General features: G+C 36.1%; 3 protein-coding genes across 8 annotated transcripts in view; 2 read left to right on the forward strand and 1 right to left on the reverse strand.

The window, feature by feature from the left end:
* The window catches only part of LOC135087158 (activated Cdc42 kinase-like), a 58559-nt gene extending 57366 nt beyond the window's left edge, over positions 1–1193 (reverse strand). Inside the window, exons 1-2 of the mRNA XM_063981994.1 lie at positions 1105–1193; positions 956–1031 (exon numbers count right to left, since the gene is read on the reverse strand). Of these exons, the coding sequence (XP_063838064.1) occupies positions 956–1031; positions 1105–1108 (80 nt within the window). The 5' untranslated portion in view covers positions 1109–1193. The remainder of the gene's footprint in view (positions 1–955; positions 1032–1104) is intronic.
* A 5629-nt stretch (positions 1194–6822) lies between these two features.
* LOC135087177 (neurocalcin homolog) overlaps positions 6823–24610 on the forward strand; it is a 203657-nt gene continuing 185869 nt past the window's right edge. For 2 of the 6 annotated variants that reach the window (XM_063982020.1, XM_063982022.1), the window contains exon 1: positions 6830–6918. The gene's annotated coding sequence lies outside the window, so the exon portion shown is untranslated. Of the gene's footprint in view, positions 6919–24610 lie in introns of all 6 variants that reach the window. The other 4 variants (XM_063982021.1, XM_063982023.1, XM_063982018.1 and 1 more) reach the window with 3 other exon arrangements.
* LOC135087179 (neuronal calcium sensor 2) overlaps positions 6843–24610 on the forward strand; it is a 191913-nt gene continuing 174145 nt past the window's right edge. The window contains exons 1-2 of the mRNA XM_063982026.1: positions 6843–6914; positions 7004–7333. The gene's annotated coding sequence lies outside the window, so the exon portion shown is untranslated. The remainder of the gene's footprint in view (positions 6915–7003; positions 7334–24610) is intronic.

Here is a 24610-nt window from a genome sequence, read left to right on the forward strand (position 1 = left end):
TGTCTTGGAACGTCTGTCAACGAAGTCAATGTGAAAAATCCGCTGAATCTGAATATTAATTGAAATAATCAAAACCGCAAGAAATATCGACGGGTCGACCCTCGAAGCCTGGTCTCCGTCTTCTGATCCGCAGGTTGGTGGTTTCCGTTTTATGCAGCTGTACTTTTGAGTTGTTTGGAGTCACCAGCCGACCCCCGCATCATCTTCCTTCCCCGCAATTTTTATTCCTGGTGTGGCTATTTACACGCCACACCAAGGTATATACCTAGGTAAAGGGTTGACATCTACCTAATCTATCTTAAACGATAACCAGTAGACCAGTAGTGAATATTATAATGACAATAAAAACAACTTAGACTACCTAGTACCTACAAACTTAGGTTCTAGTTTGAAAGGTTTTAGCGTGAAATGAGGTAATAGGGGGCTGTAGTAAGTTAGACTAAGTATATTTATCTATTAATAATTACTTTAAGTGCATTAAAATCAATAATGAATAAAAAAAAATATTTAAAATTTTGCATGTCCATTACTCGCTTCGCCGCGCGTGCCCGCAAAAAGTATTTATGTAGTAATGTTAGGCACCATAGGTACTTACGACTACATAAGGTTTGACCGCTACAGTTTGCAACAGAAGCCAGAAAAAAAATAAAAAAAAATTTTCTCCATACAAATTTTCTTGTCATATTTTTTTTAAGCATGAAAGGCTCGTTTTATCGAAAAATGCATAATGACAAATGTTGATCAGCATTCAAAATGCTATCCAAAACAATTTTTGTTTCGGTGAAATTATGACTTTCGATCGTATGTCCACCTTTTTTTAAAATCAAACTACTGTGGTACGCCCAGAAGAGGCCGTTTTAAAAGCACTCCGAGTATGTTAGTGTATCATAAAAATGACGAAAACTAATAAAAACTTAAAACAAAATAACGAAAATTATAAACGGTCAAAAATTACCTGAAGAGTTCATAATATTGTTGAAGCTCAGCTTCTCCAAGAAAATCGCTGAGATTTTCTCTGTCCTCACCATGATCTGAAGCAATATTTGTAACACAATTATTATGGTGTTTAACGGGAAATAACATGTTGTGCAAAATTTTACTCACTCATTTTACAAACAAAATAAAACTTTGCAAAGAAAGAAATCAGTTCCAAATAAATAGAGAGTCAAAACGATGTGTTGTATCATCAAAAACCACAAACAGACCATAGAGAAAAGTAATACATAGGAAAACAGACAGCTTGCGATTCAGCCAGCAGGCAATGGCATGAGTAGGGTTGTAAGTAATTGAATAACTAACAATCGATATAGAAGAACCTGCACTTCAAATAATCGCTTCTGTAAAAAAGAAAGAAAAATACATTTATTTGGCACATTATTTATCAGCAAGTTACAGAAATTAATAGTATTGTATTAATTTATCGAGATGACTTTTTTTATTTCTCAAAACAGGCCTATCCCTCCTATAGTTTAACGATTTTGAAACTTCAAAGATTGGAAATTAATAGTAACCTGGATTTGATGGCAGCGCCCTCCTGCAAATGACATTAATTTCAGTGTTTTCAAACCTGGCAAAAATCGGAACCGGCGATCTGGTATTGACTGTGGCGCCCCCCTGACAATGTTACGGGTGAGGTGGGACGGTTCAGTGTAGTTCATCTTTTAAAGTAGTGCCAAGACTTGACAGCATACCTAATTTGATTTGAGTAGTAATTAAACCGGCTTCTTTTTAATAGTAGTTTTGTTCTCTAAAAATCTATATTGTCCTCTGAATTGATAAGTCAGCTTCTATCAATGAGCATAAAAAAAACGCTATTACAGCCATTATAAATTGTCGATGTTAGCTTCTGTAAATATAACTTGTAATGCAGATTACCGGTGGCGCCCACCGTCCGTCTCACTAGCGCCAAACAGATTCATGCAGTGACTATTATTTTCATGAAAAAAGAATACGATGTATTATTTTAAATGCTAATTAATAAATTATGATGTTTTCTAGTTCAAGCTGGAATTGTATTTTTTGAGGTTCATATGTTGAAGCTGTAAAACGTAAAATTTTGCTTAGTTATAAAACCCGTAGCTGAGTTAGTAAATTAGGAAAATTTTTAATTGATTTGATCATTATTCAAAAAGTAAATAACGATTTAATGTGAGAATTTATTAAAGGTTCTTTTTGTTTCAATAAATATTTTATAAAAATGATAATACAATTTGATTTGATTAATCGATTAATAAATTAATATTCGGTATGCAGAATCGATACAAATTCGTCCCACCCTAGCACAAAGACAGTTACGTTTTTTAATCTGTTTTTTGCTTGCCAGTGCTGCCAATCTTCCCACACCTACTGAGGGGAAGCAGGGCGGGCAAGGTGACCTTTTTAGAAATATCGATTTTAATCTCAAGTGCAAAAGTGTCAACGATACAAGTACAATGTATATGTATATGTTACGGTTAATGTGATAAATTGAAAATTATTAATAATAACCGGTTATTATGAATAATTACCGACAGTCGCGGTAAAAGTGATAAATTAATCACATTTAACAGTGATTATAATTTAATAATTCAACCTTAGTACTAACAAAATTCATAAAAGAGAACAACATCTTGTGTACGTGCTCGTGTACAGCCAAACTTTTGAACGTTTTGATATCATATATTAATATAATTTGGCATAATGAGTTTGGAATGTTTCTTGCATAATATTACTTTTCCATGATGCCTATAACATAATGTTTTGATTTAAAGTGAAAAATAGGTTAAGGTGCGGCGGGGGTGGCCCTTGGGCCACCCCTAAGCCGCCTATTTAGTTTTATACACACATAAATGACCTCATATTAATCACATTTACCAAATCATGCGGTAATTATTCATAATAACCGGCGATTATTCATAATTTTCACATTTATCACTTTGACCGTAACATATATACGACTGTAACTATGGAAGTCGATCGCTTCAGAGTATTCTAGACACAGATATGGATAGATGCAGCATGTGAAAAAAATTGTATGAAGCCGAGCGTGCCACTTTTTAAACGTCATTAGTGTCATTTTAGCGAATTTTAGTGATTGCCGCAACGTAAAAATAATCGTATCATCGTACTGCATTCGCAAAGTCATCGAAAGATATCGTGTGACTCGATTCGAAAATTAATTAATTCCGATAAAACTGATAATTTGTTAAATACAAAACCAAAAACATATTTATTTACCTTTTTAAATAAATTAATTCGTAAATCGTACAATTTGTAAATCGTCAAATCTCGTTATTTTTTTTACCCTACCAGCGTTTCAGATAAAATATAAATGAAAAATGGGCTTAAACTTGACAAATTAATGTATTTATTAACTTTTAGCAACTCGTAACCAAATACAGAACAACCGCCATGACAGTTAGAGAGAGAAGACGATATCTCTGTCTCACTCGCACCTAGACCATATAACATTGCACATTATTAACTTTTCATAACAGTTTCAAGATAAAAATTTGTCAAGTGCATGAATACATGGATCAGTGTGTGTCTTATTGTTATGAGTAAGTACGGTTCCTTGGGATCGGTATGAGTGCACCACATACAGGGACCATGGTTTTAACTCTTAAGAGTACATCACAGGTTAAGTATTAAAAACAATGCTACTTTATACTTCTTCTACTGCTACTTTATTTTAATTAATTATTTGTTACTTGTGCTGTTAATTACAATTCTCAATCCGTAAATAATTTCTTCTTTCTACCGTATTCGTACTACTGTCCTCGTAAAATCATCGTAACTGATTGTTGTAATCGGATTACATCAACATCACTCGACCATGTATGTCCATTTGGATATATCGGAATGGCACGCTTTGACGATCAACTTGCTGTATCTACTCTAATCCATATCTGTGATTCTAGACGACTCTATGACGCAGGCATTTGGCAAAGCGATTAAAGAAGTCGATAGATTATCGAGAAGTCGAATTTTACGAGATATTAGGTGATGTGGAAGTCGTGAACGATCGTTGTCGAAATCCTCGGGCGAGTCCTTTTGTCCACCAGTGGACGTCATTTGGCTGAACCCAGCTGAAACGAACGATGTGAATGATGTGATGCTATTTACTTTTTTTTGCAACTTTATGGACGTGTGTTTAATGCAAACCCCCCACAGTCATGGAGGTACTAGTGCCCAATGCAACACGAAACACACACCCTAACATTTAGGTATTATGAAAACACAAAACACCTAATAACACAAAACAAAAACACATATTACTTAGTTAAAACACACTCAAACACTTACACAGACACAGAAATAATTAATATGCGCTTCAAAAACACACACTATCCTGCCAACATAATCAACCAGTTTCTGGGCCAATCTGAAAATCTGCGTTGAGCTTGTAGCTCAACATTATGCTGAGACTAGTACCTTTTGCTTCTACTACACCGAAAATGTAACTTTTGAAACCTCCATTTTTTGTTTATATTTTTCTTTTTTTCTTTTATAATGAGGATCAGTACTGTTGTAGAAAATTCAATAAAACTAGTATCTACGTTAATCTTTAAGACATAAGAAAGATATATCTTTTTGAATTATCCAAATCGGACCATTACTTACGAAGATATTAAGTAATAAACATAGGCCGTTTTTGCCGCTAAAAGTCAACGTACGCAAGGCCGCGTGACGTCATTATATCCGAATCGAGCGCAGCCGGCGTACTAATGGGATGGAAAATATTTTTTCCGGCTAAACTATCAGTTTTAGAAAAAAACTTTTAATAACATTTATTCTTCAAAATAAAGTAACCTATCGACCAGTAATTTTTAAAAATAAAAATTGTGAAAAATAAGTATTGCTATGTCCAAAAACCACATTTTCATAGGATTCGATGCAATGCGGAGACGCGGTTGGGGTGAGTGTAACTTAATGATTGTTTGTATTGAACATAATAATACTTAATATGATGCTAATACCCAGTTTCTGGCCTGGGGGGGGGGGGGGGGATAAGTCATACCCAGCTTATAGCCTGGGGGGAGGGGCAAGCCTTACCCAGCTTCTGGCCTTGGTGGGAGGGGGGAGAGGCAAGTCATACCCAGTTTCTGGCTTGGGGAGAGGGGGGGGGGGGAGGGGTCAAGTCATAACCAGTTTCTAGGGCTGGGGGGAGGGGCTAGCCTTACCCAGCTTATGGCCTGGGGGAGGGGGGGGGGGGTCAAGTCATACCCAGTTTCTGGCATTTCTGGCATGGGGGGGGGGGTGTCATACCCAGCTTCTGGCCGAAGGGGAGCCATATCCAGCTTATGCTTATGGCCTGGGGGTAGGGGCAAGCCTTACCTAGCTTCTGGCCTGGGGGGAGGGGGAGGGGTCAAGTCATACCCAGTTTCGGGCCGGGGGGGGGTAAATCATACCCAACTTCGGGCCGAGGGGGAAGTCATGCCCAGTTTATGACCTGGGGAGAGGAGAGGGGCGGGGTAGTCATACCCAGCTTCTAGGCTAAGATTAAATACATTTCCAGCACGGAGCGGCTGTCCTTCCTGCAGCAGCTGGCCCGCCCATGGGAACGGCGAATAGATAGGTAGGTGCGTAGGTTTAACTCAGAAAAACTAAATAACAGGTAGGTATTATATTAAGTGTACATCGAAATGATTTTCATAGCAATGTCATATTGTTAGAAGTTATACCTTATTGTTAGAAGTAAATAAATTAATACTTATACATTTTTATATTTTACTTGGAAGAAGATATGACTCTAACAACACTTATGTACACTTTATTTGAATAAATCGCCAAATATACCACCGCGGAGACCCCAATCGCGTCTCTGCGTGCCATTGAATCGTATGAGCGTATGGATTTTTTGCGTTATTTTTCACAATTTCCATTTTTAAAAATTACCTATCGATAGCTTACTTTATTCTGATGAATAAATGTCATTACAAGTTTTTCTCTAAAACTGATAATTTGGCTAGAAAAAAATATTTTCTATCCACGCAGTACGCCGGCAGCGTTCGGATCGGATATAATGACGTCATCGTCCCCGCGCCGGGCGGTCAGTGAACTTTTTTAGTAATTTGGCCATAACTTCGTCAATTTTTGTCGTAGAACAAAAATTTTTGCACTGTGTATTAAGGATTTCTTAGCCCTATAAATCTGCATTCACAGCTAAAAATCGAAATGATCCTCATTCTGTTTACCTACCTATCTACATGTAATTCAGTTTTAGTTAAAGTGGTAGCATAGCTCGCAGAATTGCTAAAATCAAGTGGCAGTGGGCGGGGCACATAGCTCGTAGGAACGATGGCCGTTAGGGCAGGAAAGTTCTCGAGTGGCGACCATGGGCTGGAAGACGTAGCGTGGGTAGGCCTCCTATTAGGTGGGCCGACAATCTGGTAAAGGTCGCGGGAAGAGCCTAGATGCGGGCGATGTTCATTGTGGAAAACCTTGTGGGGGAGTCCTTTGTCCAGCAGTGGACGTCATTTGGCTGAAACGATTGATTTGTTGTAGGTAGGAGACGACGCAGTGCAGACCTAAAGTCGCGTGAATCCAAACCATCCGTTTTTAGATGTGAGCGCGCATCAAAAGATACGAGTACTAGTGAAAGTTGTAAACTAGCTCGTAGTGAGTCCACACATTCAAATGTTTACTTTTGAAAAGAAAAGATAAAATTAACTTTAATTTGAAATTTTATTCCACAACAGGCACAGATATGTAATAGAAAACTACTATTTGCAAAATTAAATTTCTTTTTTTCGTCTGGCAGCATCTGTCTCTGCAAATATGGCGTAGGATTGTACAAAATGCAGTGGGAGACGATTTGTTAAACTTGTCAATTCTGAATTTTATTAAAAAGACATGCACTTATTTTAGGACTTTCTAAATTCATTGTAGTGAGATAGAGAAGTTATAATAGTGCAATGTGAATTTTACGCAATGTAGGTACAGTAGAAAAGGAATATTCCAATTTGAAACTAACTATAAATTTTATGCCTGATCGCTTTGCTGTTTATTCGTTTGTTTTCAGTAAACCAATGCTTTGTTTACGTCTGTTCATTCGACACCTATGCAAGTATCGTTACTCATTTGTTTTAGTTAAGTTTGTACAGTTTTGTCAAGACAGATTTGATAGGAGGCAGGCAGTCAAAATGACAATGTTTTGATCTTGTTAAAAGTTCTTGTTAAGTTTTTATAGTTATCCTGTAAAATTAAGGTTGAGGTTTATTGTGTAAATAATTTGTTGTATTGTTAACTCCATAGTTAGTATTTTATATTTCATAAATTGTGTTAGTATGGACTGTATTTAAATTGAACAAGTGGAAGACTGAAGAAAATGATCCAGGCTCAGCTAATAATGGTAAGTAGACTTTAATCTTTATTCTTTTAAATTTTATTCTCTGGCTCTCCAATGCTACGGACTATGCTACGGATTTATATACTTTTTGTGAACATTACTATTGCAAAACATTCAATATTTATTCAAAGTGAGGGTAAAACTACCTTATCACAAAATTATTTGGAAATTGAGAATAAGCTTGATTCATTGAAAAAATAATAAATCTTTACACATGGACATGGCTGTATTCTGAATTGAGTTTTTATGTTAATTGGAACTAAATGTTATTGTTTTGGACAACATTTACATATTCTGTAATTTGCCGATGCCTTACAGACAATGCACTAAGTAGGTATACTAATTATATTATATGCCCACTTCTATTTTATTTTCAACTATGCAGTATTTGCCTTCAGAGTAGCCTAGATGGGTATTTCTAAATAATAACTTATTATAAAGTTGGGAGAAAATGAGATATCACTACAGTTGATATAAGCATGTATGGGTTTCTTCAATAAAATTTTATATCTAAGATAAATTTATTAAATGATTATTATTAGTTAAAAGATAATATTTCAAGTATGAAAATTAAGTAGCGAAATATGAAAAAAGTTACAAATATTTTGAAAATAAACCATTTTCGTACTTAATGAAAACATTATCATGATATCAATTTTGTTATTTTCTGTAGAACTGATTGTAAAGTCAACTTATAAATAAATAAAAAAACTCATAAAACAATATTTACAAACAAAGTATTTCTGAGTAAAATTGACTCTGAATATGGCATTAGGCAAGTGTACGGGCTAAAATATTCCAATAGCTGGTAGTTCTAGGTGCCCCGCTGAACACTGAACATGTTAAGAAAACCAGTGGAGTAATTTTATTTTTAACGACACTTGACATAATAATACACTTTAATTTAAATTTGTGCATTGATCTGTAATTGGAAATTCTATGACAAAAATGACTGGTGAAGACAGGCAATATTAATATGTTCATAAGCTTTGGATATCACTGAAACAACCATCAATATAATTGAAGCAACTGACTCTTGCATTTTTAAATGATACAAAACAATCTGAGAATTTATTACAAAGCACACAATGTGAGAACAAAGGCTGAGCTATAATTATGCTCCATTATTAATCTGAAGCCTTCTTATAAGGGTAATTATTAAGCATTCCTGCTTATTAATAATCTAGACATCATTAAAAATTAACATTAATGGAAAATGCATTCACATTCACGTATGTGTTGTTACTGTCCTCTGCAGCATTATCTCTGTAGGTCAATTGTTTTTGTTAAACAATTTTATTGTGAATTTACTTCTGTGAGGATAATCTTTTATAGACGCTCTTACGGCAATTTTACTTACGTATTTTATTAGTTCGTAGTCAGTCATTTTAATTCATAATAATTATTATTGACGGGATTGCCATTGCTACCATGTACCTTAATTTCGAGTTTCCGATATTTCGGCTCTGTTGCAAGCGCCATGATCAAGGAGTACATAAAATAATAATTAATTATTATGTTAATGACCACGAAAGTTTAAAACAATATATTTTTAATCATATCGATAGAGGAAGTATCAATTAATGTAAGGGACATTTTGGCCAAAATGAGTTATATATACCAACGCATTCAGAATTTTCGGCTCTATCGATTGGTATACTTGAAATGTTGATATCTTTAAAAAAATGTCCCTTACCTTAAACATTTTTAGTCGTCTGAATACGACTTTTGGGGAAACAAATGATTTAAAGGACGTAAATTCCTTTTAATAATACAATTCAGCCCTTACCCTAAACTGTTGGTTTTAACTTTTGAACTCATTTAACCTTACTTCATTTAAAACTTTTTGACTTATTATAATTAGGCCCTTACGTTAATATGCATATAGGATATCAATTACTTTTTTTGGTGGTGATATGCATTTAATGCCTCCCACTCCTACTACACTTATGAACACTAAGTTGTCTTGTTTCTATCTTTTTTCTGTTCATTTTTACGCAGTTGGGTTTTTGACCGAGGGGCTGAAGGCTCTTCAGAAGCTGTTCAATTCCGTCATCCTCGAAGGAAAAACGCCTACGGTATGGCACAGAAGTGTGGTGACACTCTTCTTCAAAAAAGGCGACAAAACCTTGTTGAAGAATTATAGACCCATCTCACTTCCGAGCCATGTCTACAAGCTGTTTTCGAGAGTCATTACGAATCGTCTCGCTCGTAAGCTCGATGACTTCCAGCCTCTCAATCTCTCAATCGCTTTAGTACACCACATACATACGCCACGGCAGATTATACAGAAGACCGAGGAGTATAGTCAGTCACTTTGCCTGGCGTTTGTGGACTATGAGAAAGCTTCGATCGAGACCTGGGCAGTACCTACTACAGTTTCTCCAACGGTGTCAAATTGACTACCTATATCGATACATCGAAATGTTGAAAGGCTTGTACGAAAACGCCACAATGTCGTTCCGTCTCCAGGATCAAGACTCGAAACCAGTTGCAGCAGCAGACAGGGGGAACTGAAAACTCCGAAACTGTTTCTGGACTGGAACGGATTCGGCATAAATATCAACGGTGAGTAAATAACCCACCTTCGATTCGCAAACGATATCATAGCCATGGCTGAGACCGTGGAAGATCTAGGCACAATGCACAATGGCCTGAGTCGAGCCTCTCAACAAGGGGGTCTTAAAATGAAACATGGACAAGACAAAATCATGTCAAATGTCCGTGTTGCACCCACTCCTCTAAAGGTTGGATACTCTACACTCGGCAGTTGTTGACACTTATATGTACCTAGTACAAACAGTCCAGTTAGGCTGGTTATAGTGTCACGCGGACCGTCCAGTGCGGATCCGCTTCACACAGCCGATCTGTAAACTTCGAGGAAGCGTTTTAGAGTAATGCGGTCCGCAGGAATCGCTCGCTCCCTATCAGTTCATACAGATTGGCTGTGCGGAGCGATCCGCACTGACGGTCTGCGTGACACTAAAACCAGCCTTAGGTAGGTCTAACTTCGAGGAAGAGGTCAATCGTCGAATCCAACTCGGCTGGCAACGTTCAGGAAGCTTCGTGATATTCTCACGTCTGAAATATCGCACTGTCTCAAGACAAAAGTCTTTGATAACTTATGGATCTGAGACGTGGTCGCTTACTGTGGGCCTCATAAGAAGACTCAAGGTCAAAGGCGATGGAGCGTGCTATGCTCGTAGTGATTGAACCAGAAATGACGTGATCCGCAGGAGAACCAAAGTGACTGACATAGTCCGCAGAATCGCTAAAATCAAGTGGCAGTGGATGGAGCTCGTAGCTTGCAAAGCTGATGGCCGCTGGGGCAGAAAAATTCTTGAGTGGCGACCACGAGCTGAAAGACGTAATGTGCTGTAGACCCCCACTAGGTCGACCGACGATCTGGTGAAGGTTGTAGGAGGTGCCTGGATGCGGGCGGCGCAGGACCGGTTGTTGTGGAAATCCTTGGGGGAAGACCTTTGTCCAGCAGTGGACGTCATTCGGCTAAAACGAACGAACGATGATTGAAAAAAAAACCTAACTGCGTAAAAATGAACAGAAAAAGATAGAAACAAGACAACTTGTTCACAAATGCAGACGTAGGCATCATCAGTGACTAAATGTTTTGTTGGTGATGTGTATTTGATGCCTCCAACTGCATTTGTGAACACTAAGTTGTCTTGTTTCTATCTCTTCTCTTCGTTTTGTTAATGAATACTCGAATGCAACCTCTACTTACATCAGGTTTCAATGTTAAAATTGTCAAGTTACAATAATATTACTGTCGTGTTTATTCTTAAATGTACCTTACAACATACATGACATTCCATACTGTGAAATTTCAACATTGTAAGGTACAGTCAAGCTCGTTTTTTTAATGTAAGGGACATGCTATCTTTTAAACTACCCATTTTTCGAAAATTTGGCGTTTATATTATGAAAGAACAGATAATTCTAAGAAACTTTGTCATAGAAACTATTTAAATCGTAACATCACATAAAAAGATATTGAGGTATAAAGAAAAAAAAAATCGTTTTTTGGCTCTCCTGAAAAGTCGTGTTTTGTCCCTTACAGTAATTGATATTTCCACTATCGATATATTTACGTACCATAAAGCTTACAATTCCGTATCTTATTGCCTACCGTCAGGCCTGTCATCTACACTCCGTCAGTAAAAACAGGATTGAGAAAATAAATAATCTGTCTGAGGGTGATGCTCATCGGCAGGAGAATATACATTTTGCCGAGTAGAAATGCCCACGCATGCTATTCTGGAATGGGGACGCCGGATGGCTATGTTGGGCTTTACCCTTTTGTTCTGTCACTTTGATTAATCTGTAAAACAGGATGCAGGTTGCATGTTTTGTCTCTCGCAGATCCTTCCCGTCAGCTCTCATCACTTTAACCCTTGTTCTTTTGGAGATATCTTGGGAAGATAGTCAAAAGGTGTCGACAAGCGTCTCAAGTAGCCGCAATGCACGTGCGATTAACTCCATAACCGTCTCATCTACTTTTTCCGATAGCCGATAGAATAGGTATATCGTGTCGCGTAATCGTCCAGGTGCACACTGCACATGCCACGACTTTTTACCTGCGCCCTATATGTATAGTATAGTTAGTTATAATACGACATATTTTACGCGACATATTTTTATACATATTTATGTCAAAAGGATTTGATTCGGTTAATCTTACTCTTATCCAAAAATCGTTAATCCGATGGCGATCCGATAAGCGAGATCTATGTGTAAAATAATACTTTCTTTATTAATATTCTTGTTATTCTATTTTTTTAGACATAATGATTAGCTCGCGGCAGTTCACATCTGGAATTAAGCTTTCCCAACCCAAATGCACGTCACCGACTGACCCCAATTTTCGCGTATTCTTTTCAAACCGTTGCACGCTCTGCACGCCAGAAACTTTCCGTATATATCGTTATTTAATATGCGAATTCGTTGTTTTATGTAGCTTAAGTTCACTTCTATGTTTGTTACGGAACAACACTTCCAACAGTGTTAGATTAGTTAGATTAAACCTAATACAGTGGCCTGCTTGCTAGTTAACTGCATCACACTAACTGAAACCACTGTCCTAGCATCGTTACTAAAGTATTTAGCACAGTACTCGTAAATGTCTAGAGTGATTTTTTCAATCGTTTGGTAGAGTCTGAGACTGCAAGCTGTTAGTTGACGTCATATTCCAGTGCTTGATTTTCCGCGCAGGGAGAATACATTGTATGAGTCATTAATCACAAAAACAAAAACTAGACCACGCCAAAGTGGTGTTGCGTCTTAGATCTATTAGTACTTTAATGGAGTATGATACGTAATAAATAGATACGTAAGACCTAATTGTTACGTGAAAAATACCCCCATTATATGTAGTGCTATTCGACACGTAAAGGCGCGCGCGCGCAAGGGTATCTTTTTGTCGCCATGACTGTATGTCAAGGGTGGCCAAACTTTTGACCTGTGAGGTCTACTTATGCTTGAAAATATTTCTTGCGGTCGGCTGCAAGGTACAGTTTAGAAGAGTGAAATAAAACATTTTTCATTTTCAAGCATTCTGTTCAGTTTATTTAACTCTCGCGGGCTACCAAAATCGACCGGTAGACCGCGGTCGACCTGTTGGCCATCACTGCTGTATGTATATCTGTCTCTTTTACACCTTTTAAAGTTAGACACAGTAATCTAATTAGAGTAAATAAAATCGTTTAAAAAATAAAACGAACTCACGCCTTTCTCATACAGAAATATCTTGACGTGACGGTGGGGTGCTTTTTCATCTTTGACTACAGAAATCTATCCTTGATCTAACTAGCGTATGATCGGTTGTTTATTAAAAGAAACAAAATGACTGACAAACAAAAAAGTTTGCGATCCTCTGCTTTATATGCAGCACGCTATGCTTGCAAATTCACTTTGTTTCATTCATGTCGCTTTCTTTAATTTATCCTTGTATGCTCGGGTGCATAATTATATCGTGACCTTAATAATCTCGGCATGTATTTTAAGGCGGAGGGAGGAGGTCATAGATTATTGGAGAAACCTTTTGCCCTCGCAGCGCTAATGCAGAGTCACGTTTTATTTTTATTACCAGTACACACACCCACCACCAGTAAACTCTTACTATGTATTTATTATTTATTCAAACTGCCGGACAGCCCGTAAACTACCAACGTAATAAAATTGACCGCAATGCACAAACGCTAAATTACAATGCTCGCCAAGACAACATGATCTTATTGGAGAATCAATGTTTTATTATTTTTAAACATGAATTTACTGTTCAGAGGTGGAATTGTGTAAAGCAATCGTAATCGATAACGATTGCTTTACACAATTCCACCTCAGTAACTCTAGCATGAACAACTTTCGTCTTCGAATCATTTGCGTATTCGACAAAATTCGATACTGAACCTTCGAATTAAACGATAACGTGACAGTTTTGATTCTCAAAATAAGTTTCGTGCAACCATTTCTCATACTAAGTTCACTTTATGACACGTTCACAAGGGCGCTGTTGTAGTTTTCGTACTAAATCTTTTGATGGCGATTCGAATACGCAAACGATTCGCACTCGGAAAGTTTTTCGTGCTAGCCGTACTGATTTTGGATTCAAATAAAATTGGTTTCTTTGAAATATTTTTTCCACCAAAAATTCCCTTACGATTTTTACTGCCAACAATACACTCGTATTTATCGAAGCGTGTAGTTAAATTTCTTCTAAGTTATGAATAAGTTTGTGATATGAATATAATCCCAAAATAGAAAATATCTATTGTAAAGATGAGTATTATACTCGTATATCTCCGTCGCAGGTAATATTCCTGTCGGTGAATTGAATGTCGCGCTATCATTAAAATATCCTTTCTTACTTCTTCAGAAGAATCAGAAGCTTCTGCTTCACACGCGCACTTATCTTAATTCAACTTTATTAATGTTTAAACCCCTTTCTGGGGATAACCTCATTTTTTACCCCATGAGCCATTGTCAATAGTTTTGTACACCATCTGTTATCTGCATTGTAGATAACGTTGGCGAATTCAACCTTTATAGCCACAGATTAGGTGACTTTATTGATTGCAAACGCCAACAGATTCATGCTATGATAACCGAGGCCGTGGCAGCGTAATTAGAAACTTAGAAACTGCGGTAGGGTTGAAATTTACTGAGGCGTCTATTAGTTATGAAGTACACTGTATTGTTCGTACAAGTATTGATTAGGCGGTGTAATGAAGGAACAGAGTAAATTAGACCCGATTCATTGCAGAAAAAATATTCAGTGCAATTAGGGTTTGTAAAGGCGCGGATGATTACATCGAACTTGCCCAAAAATTACTTTCAGTTTCTTAAGACGATGTTGCTCTTACTATTCTTAGGTATTACTCGTCTACGTACGCCGTACTATTTTGTAAAGTAATTTAAATCTATGATTGCGGCGCGTGAGGCTCTTGCGGTGCGGATCCATGTGCGTTAGTTCCGCAACGTGAGAAGATCCTGGTAATTAATAATATCGATAAAGTAATGCTTGAGTACTTGCATCGTATTTTCTTTTTGCTATAACAGTCGGCATTTCTTTATTATTAACTGTAATTATTGTCCGTATGTTTCTACAATCACGGCCATGACTGTACGTTTACATGTCTGATACTGTCACCCGTTTCATATCGTATAATGTAAAATTTTAACGATGAAGTTAAGAAAGTGAATCAAAACCGTAGAATGTCATTAAATATTAAAGTGCCTCTTTCGTAAAATTAAAATTCTTCTACGCGTAACATAAAAATATTAACCTATTAATATTTAATTCTATCTTTTTATTCAATTTTAGTTGTCAAAGCACTTGTCTTTCGCAAAGATGGTGTTCAAGTTTATTAACATTATCGGATAAAAATATTTGTAAGTCAAAGGGACGCCTAGGTCGCTTCTCAGTCTACATTGGCTGTTTGCTGTAATACGATGCCTAACTCCTAAGTGACCACTGTGCGTGCTGAAGCTAAATATGCGTTTCGACGATTGACATCTCATTTCTCGGACAAAGCAATGTTTGAAGTGATTCATATTACAAACAAACCACGATTCAATTTCAGCCGTAGATATTGAAATACGTCCAATTAAATACTGTCATCATCTGGTTTTGATCTTCGTTCTGTGATTCGGATCCATGTCTTAGCATAGGTAGTTTTTATGTACCTACTCAGGCATCAGGGATTAGTATGAGTTTGTTATGGAGAGGGGGAGGGGGAGGACACCCATTATCTAATAATTTGCTGTAGCATAGTGGTATGTTATTTTTTCTCGAAAAAATTCATTTTTGAATAATTAATTTACCATATTTTTTTATATGAAAGTGCCTGACTAAATAAAATTGTATGTCAAATTTCCTAGTCTACAACAGTTTTATTCAGTACGTATACACGGCACTATCGTCAGAATTCGTTCCAAATTATTTGGTTGATATTTCACAAGGTGCTCCAATATGTTTTATTAACACGCGGGTAAAGGATTTTCCGCAAGTTTTTGCATTTTCTCCACATACCTCCTCTTGTCACGCACGAGACGGGTTTGTGCAAAATAGCCTTGTTTTCCTATCGATTGGCGATGCTTATTATTCTTTGATGTTGCCCTTTTCTTTTTACCGCTAGCTAGGTTGCAGTGGCGCAGTCCGCCTATCTGATGCGCAGTGAATAATAATGAGTCGACATAAGCCACTTCATATAATATTATGTTCACAACTATTACGTTACTAATTATTCGTTTAAATGTACATTTACAGTCGGTGAAGGTGAATAAAGGTGATACTCGTCACAATCGCTCATGGGAGGATTAATTTGCCAAAATTGGCGCAGGGGACTAATTTTTGATCATTTAAATTCAGGTTTGCATACGCATTCGGACAATTTTGTAAGATTAGTGTGATTTTGTATGATACTTGGAATTATTTTCTTAGTTTTCAAAAAGTACGCCACCATGACCTTGACAAGTGGTAAGACGAAGGCATAAGCTTATCAATTATATACTGTTATTGAGCCTGCATAAAGTCACTAGCTATGCAGTCGAGGAAAGTAGACTTTAAACTGCGAAGTCTACGAGTTCTGTTCACGTGTTTGACTAATTTCGCTGCGTGTTCCAAGACAGTGTCAGAAGCAGAAGGTGTCCCTCGGGAGACGGGACTACTCAACCTCCTATAGTTAGGTTTCATTGACGGTCAAGCTACAAATCCTAGAGATGTAGTAGTGCCATTTGTTGGGGTTGCAGTCGGTTGCACCTACCTATACTTACTATGCGCTTTTAAGTTTTTGGGAAAAGAAATCAAATTAGGTAGGTACTTATAGAGGTTTAATAAAACACACGGTCAGCGATTTCAGAAATGAAAAAGTCGGGAACCGTACTATTTCGACATACCATAAAAAGCTCTGACCTACATACATAACACTTTCAACTTTACGTTCCTTTTTACTTACCTCTGAATTTTAATAGTAAATCTAGAGTGACACATTAAATGAAACTACACTGCAGAAATATTGACCTCCAACCAAATATCATTTTCATCTGTGTAACATGTACTCATTCATTAACAGTGCATTGATATACCTAATCAACAAAATCTACTTAATTATGTGTGATCAAGGTGTAACGTTTGCGTGGAAAAAATATTCTACGTAGCTTCAATCACCTTAATAGAGGTCAGAATACTTTGTACCCTGATACACATTTACGTGAATAAAGATAATTATTGTTAGTACTTAGGTTTTTATCACTGACTGAGTGACAGACGGGCATATAGAATAAGTTATTTTTAATCAATAATGCGCATTTAAAGTGTACTTACAATAACAGAAGTTGTAGTTATTACCAAACTTGAGTGTTTTAACAAACTAATAACAGTTGTAGTTATTACCAAACTTGAGTATTTTAACAAACTAATAACAAAGCAAGGAGAAAACACAATCAAATTTTGCACGCATTATGAACTTATGATGAGCATTGTTTGAAGAATTCAAATATTTTTTGAATATTTAACTTGCTTACTTGCTTTCAAATTATTTTTACGCATTTATTTATGGCTCATAGTCCAGCAGTGGACTGTAAAGGGCTGTTGATGATGATGATGATGATTCATTTATAAAGATAATAACTATCGTTTGTCTTTCTAAACCTTGCGTTAACTTTTTATCCACTTCTATTGTCACAGTGAAACATTTAAATATTATTGTGTAGTTAAAATCTCTCACTAGCCTCTATCTTTCAGTTTAAATTCGTTAAAGTTCTCCAGGGACGCTGCCTCTCGGATAATCGGATACTGCAAATCCAATTTTGATTATGTTCAGGAACCGTTGGATATTGAATCGATTTAACCGCTTTAGCCTGATAGACTGACGACCTGAAGGTTGCAGAAGGTTGGATAGGTAGATAGATAGATAGGTTGCAGGTAGATAGAAGATATTGTACGCCGGCCTCTATGGATCGTTCGCTAGAGGTCAATGGGAAACTATATTCAGCTGGTGGGAGACTAAACGTATGTTATAGGCTGCTTTAACCCTCGCTGTACGAGGTGGGGTGTGACACACCCCAGTCCATTAAAAATAGCCACAATTTTAAAAATTTGCAAGTGCTGAATTTGAAATTCTCAGTAGCTGGAATTATGAAACTGCTGCTTCGATCAGCGTTGCAAAATCAGTCCAGCGGTGACTACCAACTGAGTTACATGCCTTTAAAGTGCGTGTGGGTGTCACACACCCCACCTGGTACGGGACGTTGTTAAAAAGTTTAAAAAAAATCTAACAGTTTTGGTGTAATTTATATATTTTTAGCTTTGTCAATTGAATAAAATTCAATACAAATAATATTTTTCGTGATTTTTACGGTATCTGAAATTTTCAAGCACTTTTAGTCAAATGAGATGACTTTTAGTGCGAATCTGGAAGTTTAGTACTGAGATCCGAAGATGTATGTGAACATACACTTATGGGCTACAATTTATACTTTGTGATACAATTTATGGGCTACTGAAATGGAAAAACATATTTTATAAATAAATAAAATTGTTACGCTCCCATTTTATGCATTGAGCATACTCATTTTCTTTCATCAGAATTGTGGTAAAATGAAAACCGATGATCAAAACAAATTTATACCCTTCCAGTTTTTAATTTACTTTTAAATTATAAGTAAATACTTGTACTTTGTTAAATAAAAACGGTTGTCATAATTAAAGGCAATAATTAAAAATTATAACACAGGAAACTGATTCCTAAATTACAAGAACAACGGAAATTGTGCCTTTTTGTTTTTTTATGATAAAAATGTTATAATACATATTTTCAGCTCAGAGCATTTCTTAAACCTAATTAGCATACGTAAATAATCAATATTAAATATTAAATTCCACCTAAAAAAATGTTGAATGAAAATTTTATCACTTTGTATATTGGGGTGTCATACCCCACCTGGTACGGGACGTAACTTTTAGTCATCTCGTACATGGAGGGTTAAACTACAATGTAACTGTTAACAATAAAATTAACTATTATACTTTTATTTAAACTAAAGCAACACTTGATAAATGGGTTGGCTACAAGCCTAATGCACCGATCGCTCGTCAAGAAGCTGCGGCATATTAAATCACCCGCACTTCCTATAAAGTTACGATTGACTGATGTAGTCACACGTGCACATCATCACAGTAGTTTCTTTTGATTAATTTCGTAGCGGGTCCAATGACAGAACTTTCCCCCGGGACAAACTTCACCTTCACTGGTTGGGTTTTTATTAGCGGTCAAGGTGTAGATCCTGACTACACAGGAGTTGCAGCGGCGGGAACGAGAGGTGGGAATAGTCCCGTTTTAAGTAGTCACAGCAACGTTGATTTTAGTTCTCAGGGGACGTGGCAGAAGAGCAAGATTATTTTTTCAGTCGCAGTTGCATTTTATATGCCGTTTCAGGCATGTCTATTGTTGCCGAGAAAGAAAAGGATGTAGGAAATGAAACAAGACGTAGTGAACTATACAGTTTGATATATTTTTACAATACAGATTTATATTTGTGAAATGAGATTTGCAGAAACTACCTACTCACACTACGGGGGGTACTGCGATATTAAAGTTACCGTTTTATAAAATATCAGCTAGAGTATATACATATAAATACTCGTTTTTGTTATGAACTTATGAGGTATGGTCTAAAATTTATTTTTGTTAAGCAGTCTTACGAGCCAGACTAATGCAGCCTAAGCCAGTTCTAGTAGCATTTACGACGATTACGATTCGTTTTTGTTGTTTTTCATATTAATAGGGTACCTAACTACGTTCAAACCTTTGATAAAGATTAACAAGAAACTTAGGTGCATCGTCTGCATGAAGACGTATAGAACTGCGCTCAACTTAAGTTGTTACGACGTGGACATAAGAATCAAAATAAACATTTTATTGGACAAGATACGGACAACATTCCGAGAACATGTGCTTGCTCGAACTTTGGCCATATGGTTCCACACTAGAATTCATAAACACAAGCTGGCCATAGTTTAATGAGATTAAAGTGGGATGCACAAAACGTATTATGAAGATTATTTTGCATAATGTAGGTGCACATTTTCCTCTAGGTAGTCGTCTGAAAACTTACTGAAAACTTTTACAACACTGTAAAAACGTTATTTGGATGCTCGTAGCTTTTAATTTCCATTTATATCTCATTCACATCTTTTAAAAATATTTCGCAATTAAATAATTTATAGTTACCTATAAAATGTTTATCTGAAACCTGAACATATTGTAAATTGACCATTGAATTCTCCACTGCTCTCAACGTCAGAATTCAGCGGAAATACCGTAATTTGTTATTGCGTCCACTTCTGTTTGGTTTGAACCAATTAATTTGTAAAACCGAATACGCCGAGATCGCAAACTTCCATGAATAGTTGTTGTACATCGATTCGATTTGTAAACAAACTTAATTTAGTGCTGTCAAAGCTATCACAAGTAACTCTGTGTTGTGTGTGGGTATTCTCATTGTATCGCGCCATATCGATCCCTTGAGTGTTTCGCACCATTGTATGATGCTGAGAGTGATCTTCTTATTTCATCAAAAGAAGCACTAAGTAAATCTCTAAAGAGCCCCTTTAGATGAAACGTTTTATGTTTTCTTTGAAGGGCTCCAGTACCTTGAAAAACAGAATTGCTATCAGTGTAGAAATAAGATATTACAACTGATTCATTCGGGCAGAAATACGTTTTATTTTTCTGCAATTTGCTCTTTCATCTTATTCTTGAATCACTTTCGTAATAAGGTATTTATCGGGCATTTGATTACCCTATTCATACGATATTATAAAATATTTGCTCCGCAATCACGTATACGATGAAACAAATAAACCTCTGATTAAAATGTATTTTCCTGGAATGCAATTGGTTATTTATTTATAGAAGGTTCGTTTTTGTTGTGGCAAATTAAACGTATCTTGGATAGTGCGCTTTCAATTTCAATCACAATTACATAGGTATTTGTATTAATTTATTTATAGACGAGCACTATTATTTTATGGTGTCTATTTTACTGCAAAACGCACTGAAATTAGTTCGGAGCTACGATAGTGCTTGCATAAATTAGGGCGCAGTTAATTTCGATATAGTGCAGCATTCCACTTATCAGTAGGTATAAGCTTTGTAACCCGGGGCAACTGTTAGGGGTGGGCCAGGCTGTTGGAAATAGCGGATCCTGCCGAAAATTATGAAAACAACTTGATATATTGGCAGTCAAGCTAGGAGTAGATATATTTATCATTAATAGAATAGTTGCACTGCAAAAACTCAATAATTTTATAATATGGATTAAGAATTTCGAAAACCCTTGACTACTACCACCTTCTCCAAAGTCCGATTGTACTTTATTTATTCCATGAAAGCTTAATAAAGCTCGCAACAGATAAATGATATAAAATCGTTGCTCTGAAATGCTCATGAACTATCTGTATTTCCATCAAAAACATCGCTTAATTGTCCATATTTGTGTTCTGTGGAATTTATTCAATATTAATTTGCACACATTGTCCAAATTTTAATTACGAGAATTCTGTTGAATGTTGTTGACACGTTAATTTATTTGACCGGGCTTTGCGCTGCAAAGGCTAGATTAATAAACAGTAATTAATAATATATTCAATAAGCGTATTATCACCGTGTTTATTAAATTTCGAATACCTACTTTGCTTGTTTTTAATGCTTTTGTGCTCTCAATTCATTTTAAACTCTTGTATTGTTGTCTTAAAGTCTTACAGGCTTTAGCAATAAAGCGGTGTCGATAAATTTCAAATAACCTTACTTATAGATTACCTAGGATTTAGGTATTATTTTGAGAGCTGCGCGTGGGAACACTGCGAGGGCAGGGCTTAGTGTGAAAACAGACCACGCCAATGCACAACGTAATGTAAGCCTCTTTTAGTTTACAGCACTGAGTCCGATCTTAGGACATTATTTACAAACTAAGTAGTGTACATAATGGAAACTCTTTGGAAAAACGGCAGAAACTGCTGATTTTTATTGTAATTTCAATATGTTTTTGGTCAAAATATCTGCGGTTTTCGATGTTTTTTGTAAGACTATGTAAACAATATTAAAGTGTAAACATATCTAAAATTGTAGATATATTTAATCTAAAACTGAATTAAATTTGACACTTGAAATCCCGATTTGGATAAGGATTGAATATAGAAAACGGGCGTCAATCGATCAATCTTTGCTGACAGAAGCTTAACCTATTAACTTAACCAATCGAAAATATATTAAATAGCTGACCCGGCGAACTTCGTACCGCCTTAGCGTAGAGATTTTCTTTATATTTTTTTCCGTAAAAACCTTGTACAGAGTATTAGAAAACTACAAAAAAAAAAATCAGCCAAATCGGTCAAGCCGTTTTCATGTTATGTCGTGACAACGGAAAACGGGTTTCATTTTTATATATATAGATTGCCCTGAAAAGGCGACACGAAAACTATTTTTCTGGTCATTGTTAAGTAAGCGGTACCTACGTACCGCTACTATTTTTTTCTCCAAAAGAAAGTTTCTTTAAATACCCTCACGATCACGACTCACTTTGTGGCAAATCATACATACGTGTATTGTTTTTCAAAATTGTTTTTTTTTAACTCCATTGGCATTTATACACAGCCTACGTTGAAACCTAAAATGCTCAGTATTCAAAAACAATAATTTAACTTGGAACAAATTAATATGCTTAAATATGCCACTTGTTTGTAGTGGACTTGAAAACGAACTCGACCTTCGCCTGACTGTAAAATAGTAAATTGCCCACAATGTACGTTCTGCTATAGATAAATATTGCGAAATTGTTGGAAATTGGATTATTTTCCATTTTTTTTTACATCAATACAAATACTAGCTTGGGTAAACAATCCTCAAACGTAACAGGCAGCTGTCAATCCATCAATCTAAACATAAAGTACTCCTCATATATTATTTGATGGAGCAAAAAGGTACCCCATCAAAATGTTAGTAGGTATTATATTCATATTATCGGTCGTTACTACTGTATCTTGTCATTTCTTTTTCCGTTTAAAATGTATTAGTAGGCTGTGAAAAATAAAATCAACGTCTATTACCTGATAAATGGCTCGTTCAGAAACAATTAAGCTTAATCGGCTTATGCTTTTCCAGCTACATTCATATTTTAAAGCACTCCGTCGTACCATTAAAGGCGCAGTAAATTACCGGTAACGTGGAAATAAAAGCGGTGGCCATTGTAATTGATCGAATCGTCCATTTTTGACGGCCACTTAGCCTGGCGGTCAAGATCATGGAATACTAACTAATTCAGGTGCAGTTTCAGGTTCGAATGTTACTGGGGGCAAATTTTAACTGATGGACAATTTCTTCTAAACCCGAAGTTACCAAAATGTAAAAAATCATTTGACACGCTATAAGTCGTCCTAAAATCGTTCCTCGTAGCTGCGTAGTTTGAGGGTTTGAGAATTATACCTATTTATATTCATAGTTAGACCGATTTATTATATTTATTAATAATATCAAATCGCTTTGATGCCTTGACAGGCCGGACAGACCACTGAACGAATTAATTGACGGATTATCGACTATGGCCGTTAATTTAATAATGTTTCATGGACATTCATTTATAACGCTATGGCCAGGACAATCGAATCTAGAAAAAGTTAGCGCTCATATTAAGGTCATTACTAATACATATTTTTGAAAAAGCGCAACATTTTATATAAAATGTGTTTATAGAGAATATAAATCCCTTTACACCATGACATATCGTGCTGTTTGATTAGTAAGCTAATTACATGCAGTGATTCGTGCTTTTCAAATTACACTTTCAAAATTATACACCATTTAATGGGTACTGACATGAACCATATTTTATGTCTCGAACGAAAATCAGAAACAGCTGTCCTTATTTTTATGTACATTGAAGTTTTTTTTGTTCATGAGCTGATAGCAGCGCTCAAATTGGGTAAATTGAACTAAAAGCGGGTTTTTGTCAATGACACAAATTTAACGCGCATCCAGCTTAATTTAAATGTGCCTAATGAATGAGGCAGTACGAATAGAATCAAACATAATAAGGTTGTAACTACACAAGCTCATTAAGCGAAGTTGTCTTGCTATAATGACGAGATATGCGTCTTGGCTCTTGTCACTTTAAATATTGGCTACGTAGTTTTCTATCGATCTAGTACGCTTACCTAACTAAAAGAAGAAGTCCAGATTTTGTGACGACATCTCTATCGTAATCATCTAAATCTAGAATACCCACTTCGTGTCACCATTCTATTTCAAATTCACCAAAGAAGTACTAATATTGATTCTGTGCCAAAGAGCAATTAGATTTCCAAAAACATACATTAAATAATAATGTTTACTATGGTAAAATTTTATCTTCGGGTAATGTATGCCGGAGTATTTTCTTTAAACAAACATTTAATATCCTCCGGTAATGTCACAACAATTTGGGGTTCATGAACTTATTATCAAGAGTCAATTTGGCAATTTTGTGGCTTACCTTTTCGAACGGGTAGGTATTCGATAACCGCAGATAAGCACTTTGCGAAAATCGAGAGCAATTTGTTCAATACAAAATAATTTAGTGTGGACACGCTTCGGAATACCGAAACCCCACATTGTTTATTTTAATGACAGGATTGTTTCATTTCGAATCGGAATGCTGCCGTTTGTAATTGGATGCAGGCTTTCATTGATTGAGAATAAACTGCTCGATTGTGAAATTAAATGTAGG

Source organism: Ostrinia nubilalis, chromosome Z, assembly GCF_963855985.1.
Source record: "Ostrinia nubilalis chromosome Z, ilOstNubi1.1, whole genome shotgun sequence".
Classification (NCBI taxonomy): Eukaryota; Metazoa; Arthropoda; class Insecta; order Lepidoptera; family Crambidae; genus Ostrinia; species Ostrinia nubilalis.